The 12,052-nt window shown below is 41.2% G+C and overlaps 1 protein-coding gene across 1 annotated transcript in view; it reads right to left on the bottom strand.

The window, feature by feature from the left end:
• arrdc1a (arrestin domain containing 1a) overlaps positions 1-12,052 on the bottom strand; it is a 90,738-nt gene that overhangs the window by 46,803 nt on the left and 31,883 nt on the right. Inside the window, exon 5 of the mRNA XM_062024250.1 lies at positions 1,984-2,166. Within this exon, the coding sequence (XP_061880234.1) occupies positions 1,984-2,166 (183 nt within the window). The remainder of the gene's footprint in view (positions 1-1,983; positions 2,167-12,052) is intronic.

The raw sequence follows: 12,052 nt of genomic DNA, 5'->3' as shown, positions 1-12,052 counted from the left end.
AGAGAGGGAAGGAAATAATGATTTGCTGTGATGGGTGCAAAACTAGAAATAGTCTGTAAACCAAAATAGCTCTTAAACTGAAACCCAATTCTGAATAAGGTTTTTACGATTGGATTTTTTGTAAAAGCAGAAGTACAAGATGAGATGGGAGACTGAACCAGAGCCCTAAGAGATACTGGTTCGGTTGAGTTAGCCTCCATAACCAGCCATAAGAAAGGGGGATCAAATGCTTTGTAATTGCAGTCAATATTTAAGAATTTTAATGTTGGTGGCCCAGTAGTAAAACCTAAAGTTTTGAGGTGCTTTTCCGAATCAACCCGGTTTGATCCGCATTAATAATAGAAGAGAGAGTAATATCCAGACATAAAGCCAGCAGTTTAGATGATACATTTAAATCCACTTTTAACAGGCTAATTGAACGATACTAGCCTGAATGCATGACAAAGGGTCCTTGCCTTTTTTCAAGAGGAGATAAATTGAAGCTTGGTTGAGCGTTTGTTCAGTAGGAGCATTTGTTCAGTAGGACGGTCTGTCGCAAGGACATCAAGTTCTGCCTGTAGAGAGAGCCTTTCCTTATAAACGTATGGGTTTTGAGAAGTAGGGTCAAAGTTGTCTAATAGAGAAATGCGTTGTTTCAAAGTAGTCAATTTATTCTTCAGCGCCTCTCACAGTACTGAGGCCGACATCCCAGGAGCTACTGGTGTGTTGGAAATATGGCCAATGACGATAACATACTTCCCATTAGGGTCAGAAATACTATTCAAGTGTACAAAAGGAACAGATTTATGTAGCAAAATAGCAACTTCCTTCAATTTGCCTGAAAATGAAGAGTGGTAGGTCTGTCCTATCCGTCCTCTCCTCAGCCTCAAGTGATCATAAGGTTTAAGATGAATCTCCTGCAAGAAGATTACCTTGGTGCTTAGATGTTGAAGATGATGTAATATCTTACTTCGTTTTATAGAATTATTAAGCCCTTTTCAATTAAAACTGGTAAACCTAATACCACACCCGCTGGGCGTCACTGTTTGACTGGGTCATAGCAAAAAGGTGCAAACATCATGTAAACAGTGTACAAAAATGCAAGTCTGTGGTAAAATGGCAATAAAAACTATTCTGATTCTGATAAGAAAAGCAAGATATCTCACGCTTCTGGGTTTTGTAGTATTCTAGCTCCAAAATGGCGGCGGCAAGCTAGCATGGTTCCTCGAACGAATCTGAAGCAATCCCATTTTAATGTTTTTGCCCACAAAGTCTGCTGCCTTTGTTGGGTCATCGAACCTGTGGGTCTCGCCGTTGGGCAGGGCGATCCGTAACGTCGCTGGATAGAGAAGCTTAAACCTCATGCTGGGGCAGGAGTACAACTTCTTCACCGGAGCAAAGGCAGTCCGTTTCCAAGCCACGATCAGAATAAAGTTGTGAACGATCGAGATCCTCCTGTCCATCCAGGAGAGTGGGGAAGCTTCTCCAGCTCGGCACAGAATCTGGTTGCGAGTTTGAAATAAATTCCCTCTGACAACAAGTGGCCGCAGAAGCACGCCATCTTTCGGTCCCGCTCTATTCAAAATTGGCCTATCATCGAGTCCAAGCAAATCCTTCAGGAGCTAAGATGTAAACTCAGTGGAACGAGGGCTTTCACAGCCCTGAGGGAGACCCACCACACAGATATTGTGCCATCTTTCAAGAGATTCACATTTCTTTAAGAGGAAAACTACTGTAACATTTAGCTTTTAAACGCTAGCAGGCAAATCGGCTAGCTCCCATTGCCAAACACGTTTTACGTAATTTTTAACTCACTTGGAGGTGTCCAGCTGGCAATAATGTCACATATTACAGTATGGAGAGGACACAAATACTGCTACCTTGACACCTGAAAATTAAACCAATTTGCATATACAGTACAATTTTCAACTGTAGTTTGGTTAGCTGAACTCCTCTGTAAAAACTTAGCAAGAGTGTGTATAATACACTTAGATAAATGTTTACCTGCACCAGGCTGGCATTTATGTTGCTTGTCCTCTTTTCAGACTTGTTGTGGATGGTGGCTGACAGTTGTATAATCTGTCCTGGTGTATAACCCTTCATGTCTGTTTGGGCTTTCAGGATCACTGTTCCAGTTTTTAATAGCATGTAATTGAACTCCTGGGTCACTGAAGAAGCGCAGGTCCCCTGCATACAAAATGAAGATATTCCATACGTTAGTGACATATACAGTATTACTGGTTGTTAAATTTAACCTAAGACAGTGTGCCAATTTAATTTTATATTATACCAGACATAAAAGCATATTTATTACATTAGTTTAGACTAATATCAGGACTAGCAGGACTAGGGATGGGTACCAAATAAGGTACTTTTTCGGCACTGACCAAATCCTGCCTGTCCTACGAGGCACCGATTCAAGTAAAATCCATCTGTGCCATATTACAGTACCTGGTTGCACTATGGAACTTGCCGATCACTCTGCTGAGAGAACAGACTCTGCGATACTACCTCTTTGTAATGTTGCAATTTTCAATGAAAAAAAAAAAAAAAAAAAAAAAAAAACTAAAAAAACGCTCCTACATACGTTAAGTAAGGCTCCAATTGTCCAAATATGTGCAAGCTTGATGCTAATATACATTGGCTTTGCTATTGACATGATATTGATTAGCATTAGCAAATTTACTTGGTGATTTTTACCACATCCGAAATGTTAATAAAAATTACAAATAAGATGCATGTTTCAATCAAGGGTACAATCAAAAAAAAAACACCATAAAGTATAGACCGCTGCTATCTAACGTCTTGGTCGTGCAACTGTAATTGCAACTTAATGTCTTGCTTACAAATGATAATATAACAATAATAAAACAAAATATAACAATTGGACAGCACTTATTATAATCAGCAATTTTTTATGTCACAATAAACATTTTATTTTATTTTCCAAAACAATGTTTATTACTAATCCCAAAAGTACCGAAAATTGGTATCTGTATCGACTCCCAGGCATCGTCTTGGTTAAAATGTGAACATTACCCATACCTAGTGGCACATGAAATATACACTGGGGACCAAAAGTAGAGAACAACCCACAATTTTGTAGTACTTCAAATTAATATTTTAAACTGAAGTACAGTTTAAAATATTACACTATATAATATATTTGGAAAACACTTTGATATACCTGCCAGGTATTGGTTTTAATTAGATGCAAACTCCTTTATTATCTGACAAACCATATTTAACTGGCAGCCTAACTTTCAAGTGTTTACAGACTTTGCAAGATGGTGAGCCCTTCTAAAGTGACTGAAACCCTTCAGTGGTAGGTAAAGGCCAAAGGGATGACCCAGCCTTAGGAAGATAAGTTGTTTCAAATCCATAAAGTCTAAAATATTCTTTCTTTACAACATAAAACGTGGCTTTCTGTAGTGTCTGCTGGTGGTGATCTTTGGTGGTGGCGACGGGCTCTCGGGTCAAGAGGGCCTTGCCTGCCAAGGAGATAAGCCGTGCAGTTGAGTGGGCGGAGTGCTGTCCTCTCCCCCTTCACTGTTTCCTCCACAACGCAACCGGCATTTTTTGGTACCAGTTTCTAATTGGGTTGGTTGAGGAGGACCGTTAAGGCTGTTGGCAAATGATACGGCTATCTGTATTTTTTTCTATCCAGCTGACCATCAGAATTATAACTCGCTGACATATTCACTTCAGGTGCTGCTACGCATAAAAAAAAGGCACCCGCAGGATCTGATCATCAGCTAGGAATAGTCACACATAAGGAAGCAGCACCACACACAACTTTCGACATATTTCCTCTTCAAAAGTCCTTTACGCACACTAATAAGAATTTGTTTAATTTTGATTATGCTTTACTCGCAACCGAATCCGACTGCGCTTTGTCAAATGTCGTCGTAGGAATCTAATAATTCAAAGGTGAATATTAATCCACTGAAAAATGTGAAAAATGTATGTAATATAATAAGCCATAAAGTTCCTCTGAAGAGAGATAGCATCAGTTGACACTTGACAGGTCTGACATCAATCGATCACGCTGCGTTTTCCTAGCATTAAAACACACCTTGCTTAAATGCACACCGAGCTAACATGCTAATTGATTGTATTGATTTCCACTACATATTTAGGGATGGTACCAAACCTTGGTTCCACAATGGCCCCGGTGCCGACGCAAACAGTGGTGACCAGAACGAAAAACAAAGCAGCTATCGTTGCCTGATTTTGGTGCTAAATGAATGCAAACTCAGGAACATGCAACAAGTGCTAACGGTGATATTGTGCAAATACCGTCTTGTGTGGTAGCTCAGTGGTAGCTCAAATTAAGAGTACCTCAACTTAATATTATTTTATTATATGAGCGGTCTCTTGGCTTTTTGTTATTTGAACTCTAACTTGAAGTTTCAAGCACAACTTGAGTTACGAGCCTCCAAACCCTAGCTGGCATAACAAATGCCACAGTGAACCCCATAAGATCTGCCCAAAAACATCCAACAAACTTTTTTTTACAACCATTGGAAAACATTAGTTAAAGGCCTACTGAAACCCACTACTACCGACCACGCAGTTTGATAGTTTATATATCAATGATGAAATCTTAACATTGCAACACATGCCAATACGGCCGGGTTAACTTATAAAGTGCAATTTTAAATTTCCCGGTTGAAAACATCTAGATATGATGACGTTTGCGCGTGACGTCAATGGTTGAAGCGGAAGTATTGGGACACATTGTATCCCAATACAAACAGCTCTGTTTTCATCGCAAAATTCCACAGTATTCTGGACATCTGTGTTGGTGGATCTTTTGCAATTTGTTTAATGAACAATGGAGACTTCAAAGAAGAAAGCTGTAGGTGGAATCGGTGTATTAGCGGCTGGCTGCAGCAACACAGCCAGGAGGACTTTGAGTTGGATAGCTGACGCGCTATCCGACGCTAGCCGCCGACCGCATCGATGATCGGGTGAAGTCCTTCGTCGCGCCGTCGATCGCTGGAACGCAGGTGAGCACGGGTGTTGATGAGCAGATGAGGGCTGGCGTAGGTGGATAGCTAATGTTTTTAGCATAGCTCTGTGAGGTCCCGTTGCTAAATTAGCTTCAATGGCGTCGTTAGCAACAGCATTGTTAAGCTTCGCCAGGCTGGAAAGCATTAACCGTGTAGTTCAGGTCCAGGGTTTTAGATAGATAGTACTTTATTGATTCCTTCAGGAGAGTTCCCTCAGGAAAATTAAAAGTTTAATAGTATTGTTGATCTTCTGTCTATCCTTCCTGTCAGGGGCTTATTTATTTTGTTTCTATCTGCAGTTAAGCCCGATGCTATCACGTTAGCTCCGTAGCTAAAGTGCTTCACCGATGTATTGTCTTAGAGATAAAAGTCACTGTGAATGTCCATTTCGCGTTCTCGACTCTCATTTTCAAGAGGATATAGTATCCGAGGTGGTTTAAAATACAAATCCGTGATCCACAATAGAAAAAGGAGAAAGTGTGGAATCCAAAGAGACCTTGTACCTAAGTTACGGTCAGAGCGAAAAAAGAAAGTTCTGCACTGCACTCTAGTCCTTCACTCTCACGTTTCTCATCCACAAATCTTTCATCCTCGCTCAAATTAATGGGGTAATCGTCGCTTTCTCGGTGCGAATCGCTATCGCTTCTGGTGTAAACAATGGGAAATGTGAGGAGCCCTTCAACCTGCGACGTCACGCTACTTCCGGTACAGGCAAGGCTTTTTTTTATCAGCGACCAAAAGTTGCAAACTTTATCGTCGATGTTCTCTACTAAATCCTTTCAGCAAAAATATGGCAATATCACGAAATGATCAAGTATGACACATAGAATGGATCTGCTATCCCCGTTTAAATAAGAAAATTTCATTTCAGTAGGCCTTTAAGGTCGAGGTACCACTGTACTGTAATGTCCTGACAAAAGCACACATTGTCTGACACTCTTTTTCATCTTTGCCGACCATACCATGCCACCAGCAGCCCTCATAACACTATAGCACTAGCCTGTAGCCACAACAACAAAGCACTTCCTCATTATGCACCAGTGACAGTAACGATGAGCGAGGTGAATTCAGGAACCTCCGGGATTATGAGAATCGGTATTACATAGGCAGGTTGTTTTTATACATTCAAGACGCAATAATTATGACAATGAATTGTGGATTTAATTTCTTATTTTTGAATAGGTTCACTTTGTCAACTTCAATGTCACAAAATTCCAAATTGATAAAGAAATAATTGTTTTAAATAAATAAACTTAAATATTGTTTAACACTTTAAAATGACCCATTTGGTACTAGTATTGGTTAAAATGCAAACGATACCCATTTGAAATTTAGGCACACTATCACAGCAGACACGCTTACAGGGAGTAAGAGGAAAGGGCCAAGAACAGCCAGTCATCAGACCAATATTGGTCAACCATGTCCCCACTCTTTTCTTCCCAGTCCCCCTTAACCTCCTGTTGAACTGTTACTGATGCTGTGCCCCTTACTTTTAAAAGCACAGTAGACCTATGGGATCTGGGGGGACTTTGGCATCAGTCTCGGCACCAAGCAACCGTGGGACTACTGTGGTCTACTGTATTCTCCAGGTTTTAACTACAGACTCGACATTCACATACAGTTGAATGTGGTTGAGAGGTGTGGGGGCTTGATGAGTTCACTTGCCGACACCTCTGCTGCTTTGACTTTTGAGGATAGCTAGCTCCTGGCAACCTGAGGCCTGTTCTGATTAAGCTGGTGATTCGCTGCTGTCTGGGAAAGCTGCTGTCTGGCTAAATGGGGAGCCTGATTCCCCTGGATCCTCTTCAGGGGATTTTTTGTGTCCAGGGCTGTGCGCTGTGGCCTCCTCTTTGCCAACAACAGTTGCAATAAGCTCTATTGCTGAATCTTCATGGCTCGCAGAGTTGGAAGCTAATGTTATCATAGGGTGATACTGCTGCTTCACACACAAGAATAACAGGGGGCAGGGTGGGGGAATTGAAATACGCTGCAAATCGATATTGCAACAATTTTAAGTTATCGATCAATAATTGACAAAATCGATTTTGGGTGCACGCAAACAGACACACACTCAGCGCAAAATGAATTGCAAAATAAAAAAATCAGGGCCCATAAGGGCAAATTGTCTCGTGTTGAGGTCCTCGGCTGTGCACGGTGCTATTTTGTTATTAAGTGTGCTTCTTTAAATGCTTTTTTGGCCCTCTGTACCCCTCCTTTAAAATGTGTTTGTCTTATTTAATTATACAAAGCATCTTCTCTTTTAATTTCACCACTTCACACCTTCAAGCTATTGTGGAGAATGCATATATATATGTTTAAGAGTTATTTCTTTATTCATAGTCATGTTTGAAACAGCTAGTGTTTTTCCATTTGTACTCTTTCTATTTTTTCATTTTATGTCCGCAAGTAAACTGTGTGTGTTACCTTGAAGACTTGGAATGTAGGAGTTGGAGTACTCCCTTATATCTTATCTGTAGTAGAACAATGAGCCTGTATTCCTTTCCGGACAGGTGGGGGCTTTCTTCATGTGTAAGAAGTGGGCTCTTTTGTTTGAGTGTCAGATCAACTGGAGCAGCCGATGTGAATGTATTGGTTGTGTTGAACTCCTAAAGCTTTAGTATAAACTTGAAAATATTCCAATTCTGTCTTGAGGGTCCTTCTTACTCAGCATATGTCATCGAAAGAACTTGGGAATGACCATTAATTTAGATTCCCTTAGAGGAAGAACTGGTCCGACGCAACACTATCTTTGCTGTGCTAGCCCTGGTTACTACCACTCCGAAAACAGCAAGAAACTTGACTCGGTGGAGAAAAAAGACGCAAGTATGGCTTTGTGTACCTCATGCACCTTTCTCATTGAAAGGTTGTTCCTGCTAGAAGGATGTGCCTGCTAGTTAGAGCAACAACATAACAATGTAACTTTAGATGGAGTGGACACGCTTGCGAGCGTTAGCCATATTTGGCTAACTAGCACGGTTAACATTAGCCCTAGCAGTCTGCTTACTACAATGAGTCGGTTATGACGCATAACAAATTTAGCTGAATAGCTACTCCTATATTCCAGTCTACCAGCCACCACACTTTAGTTTTAGGTGACTCCATCACCCGCAACATAAAATTTAGTAAAACAGTCAAGATAATGTGAATTTCGTAGCCCAGAGCACCCGACATTGGAGCTCACGTTAGGAGGCTGACTCGCAAGATTCCTAGAAACTTACGGCAGGCTAACCACAATACTAGCTACTCGAATATTGTTTTACACTTAAACTCCAACTACACCTGGATAAGGCAATCTGAGATTACAAAGAAGAAGAAAAAAGTATGACTTGTAATCTTGCTAGGAAGATGGCTCTGCATCGAGTAATTGTGTCTGGTCTCTGCCTGCAAGGAGCGATGATGAAAAATATAGCAGATTAGTCCTGCTTAACAGGTGGCTGGATAATTTTTGCAGCTAACAGGGCTATATAACTATCTATAACTGGCCCTCTTTATGGGGCAGACCTGACCTGCTGAGGATGGACAGCCTTTACAGACAGCGTGTGATATTTTTTTAAGGTTGACAGGTGAGGACGCTGGGGCTGTTTGTGTGTCGTGTCTCCGTCCAAGAAAAGAAAAGAAAACCCCTAATACACTCACTAATGAAAAGCTTCAACTGGGTCAGATACAACAAATCAGTATTCCTGAGCCTTTACCTAATGCTTACTCGTCAGCTTACATTCCTCGGCTGCCACTAGCTATCATGCTAACCGTTCCCGACTACATCCAGCATCTCTCCATGGTTGAATCTACCCCACTCCCGAAAATTTCTGCAGTGGCCTACTCTCTTTAGTCAGAGGTCCACATTCCTCACTGTTGTATTTCTGCTCCTTTCTGTGACTGTCTTCACTCCTTGTGCACAGGACAAAATGCTCAAATGACACATTTTGAACAACAACTTGTGTTTAAAAATCACAGTAACTAGCAAAAGAAACTTCTTGTCTGTAGAGGCCTCTGTGCATCTACTCAGCACAGACTTGATCACCTGTACACTCTCGCCGCTTACATGACATGCTAGTGTAGTTGCTATCAAACAACTAGCCAGTCACCACAGATTTCATTTCAACGATTAAAGATTTGAACTTGTTATTCAATAAACACTCATTTTCACTTCTCAATGGTGTTACGGCTCAAGCACTTGCCGGTGCTCAGATTTTAGGTTTTTAGGTACACACTAGGTGTGGTGAGATTATCCTCTGCATTTGACCCATCTTCAGTGCGCTCCTGTGAGCGCACCTCAGTACATGCCCACGGGCGTTCCTCTCCTTCTGCGGCCGTGCCCCTGCGCGGCTGCGCTCACTCTGCAATCAACACACCTGACACTGATGAGGACGCCGCACACTATTTAGACCAGCGCGTCCTGCGTTCCAATGACAGAACGTAGCTACTTGTATTTGTACAGTAAGCCCACACGTCTCTAGCCCTCCTTCCATGTGCCTACTTGCTCTACGTGTTTCCCCTCCTCTGTGCTCATTGTGTTTTGTCCTGTTTTGTCGTCCCACAGCTTCTCTCTGTTCCCTGGATTCAAGCTGTGCGTCTCTTCTCCCCGGATTTCCCCTGGACTTCTTGCTGCCTTCCCGGATCTCGACTTCTCGCCTGCCCACGGACTTCCGAGCCTGCCTTGCCCTCTCTGGACTTCCACATCCTTCGCAACACGCACCTTCAACACTTGCCGGTAACACTCTTCAGTTAATTACAGCACATAGGCGCACACCACACATTTTGGTTAGTTTCACACGTCATATTCTTGTACTAATAAACACAAAGGCTAAGCGACGCCCCGGTCTCAGGGCCGTCTCCTTCTCCACTGTACCATTACAGGTGTGCTTATTTGTGCAATGGTGTTTATGGGACGTTATGTAATGATATGAGAAAATATACATAACATACTCCGACTGTATTCTTTTTATAAGTTACTTTATTAACTGTGGCAGAATCACCATAGAGACTACAGATCTACACCCTGATGCCTCTTTCCACCGCAGGAACTTTTACAAGCACTTTCCCATTTACCCTGGTAAATAAAATACCCCCCCCCCCCCCCACCCCGCTTATCCACCAAAAACCATCGGGGTAAAAAAGTGTTTTGAAGCGGCAACTCCAGGTCTTCATTGGGACTGTGACACAGTTATTAAAAGATAAATGTGAAAAAGAGGAGGCAGTAATTGAGTGGAACTAAGGTAAATCACATAAAATTTTAAGTCGTCAGTGAAACGCCATTTGTGTACAGTAGTTATAGCTTCAACCCTAGTGAACCGAATGCTACAATAATGCTAACAGGTTAACTCTGAATCTGTTGTTTATGTTGTGTGATAAACACTGACATTTATTATTTCTATATTGTTATTTACAGCTGAAATGGATTATAAGGACTTGCCTGACCTTCATTAATTCATCATTTACTGAGGGTACGGCTTTCTGACTGTTGGACACTGTGGACAAAAGACTGACTTTTTATGTAAAATTTGGTACAATCTGTTTTTAAATCATATAGTTTTGTATCTTGTTCCTTTTTGTCTGTTTAGCTACATGGTGTCAATTCAGAAATTTACTGTACTACTCATCCATATGTCATCGGGCTCATTTGTATAAACTACCCTAAACTGTGAAATGCGGTGGAAACAAACCACAGTTCTACAAAAACGTATAGTTCCAGGAACCTAAAGTTCCTGAAGTTTTGGTGGATAAGTATCTCATGTGAGCAGTCATTATACAGTACTACGTAAAACCGCAATCTGTTTATTTCTCTCTTTAAAAAATTAAATAAAAAGGCACATACATATACTGTTGGAAAAATCAAAGACAGTCTTATAAAGAAACAATAATTACTCTACTTTTTGCATTTTTCAAGAGTGTGAAAGCGTGAAAGTACAGCCAGTGAAAAGACAAAGTTAGCGGTAAATCCCTCAATTATCATTTTACTTTTTTTCATGGTAAAGTGTAGATTATGTCTAATAAAGTACGCAATACCATTTGTATTAATCAATTACAGATTGAAGTATAATGTTTTGATTATTGAATAATTCAAATAATTTGTACATCTTATCCTAATATGAAAGTCTATTGTTAGTGTGTGGCCCGCGAGTTTTACATTTCTCAATGAGTGAAAGTTACAGCCGGGTTGCTATGGAGAGTTTTCTTCTGTGCCTGACTGGCTGTCTTGTTTCTATTTGGCACACACAGACAATTGTCCCAGCGCGCCGTGTTCAGAACACTTCTAAAAGAAAGTTTTTAAAGTTGCTACCCAGCGGGGTATCATTCGTATATGTCGTGGCATACTGTTGCGGATCACAAAAATCACAGAGGACAAGAGAGGTGAGTACGACAAGTCTTTTAACGTCCTCACCATCAGTGATTAAAAAAACTAAATCTACAGTGCCAATAGAACAAAAATGTACTGCGAGAAAAGGTTCAGACACATAATCACAAAACACGATGAGCAGGGACGTGCAGGAAGGCACAGGACGTGACTGGTCTTTACCAAGCAGCAGCGTAGCATGCTGCATGAAGCATCAAACAATAACCAGCAATAAAACAGCTTTGCGTCCAACTTGGGCAGGAATACAAAAACATAAGCGGTCACTTCATTATTTTATTATAGGAAAAAACTCAAAACAATGAAACTGCCCCAAACTGTGTCACACAGGGTGTGACACGTACATATGTCTCTTTCTGATAAAATAAATCAAAGTGGTGCGTACGCGGCGGGATAAAAGAACAGTAAGGAACTCATTGTCGCCTAATGTAGTCTGCAGTCACATAGCAACACCTGTCCTTCTGCAAAAACAGTACACGGTAACCTGGACCAATTATAGCGTCACACCGTTATTTGTGGGTCATTATTTTTTCATTTGCATCGCGCTATTTGCATGGTATTTGCATTGCCTCACACGATGAACACTACATAATATTTAATTTAATTTGTTCGACCGCCGTTCTGCAGAACGGGAAAATAAGCGGAAATGGCGCACATTGCGGAAATGACGTTCTCCGTGAATCGAGACGTTCTCTGTGCGTTGGCT

This window comes from Entelurus aequoreus, linkage group LG17 (assembly GCF_033978785.1).
Source record: "Entelurus aequoreus isolate RoL-2023_Sb linkage group LG17, RoL_Eaeq_v1.1, whole genome shotgun sequence".
NCBI classification, from domain to species: domain Eukaryota; kingdom Metazoa; phylum Chordata; class Actinopteri; order Syngnathiformes; family Syngnathidae; genus Entelurus; species Entelurus aequoreus.
The sequence above is the reverse complement of the archived record's forward strand: the minus strand, read 5'-3'. Positions and strand labels throughout refer to the sequence as shown.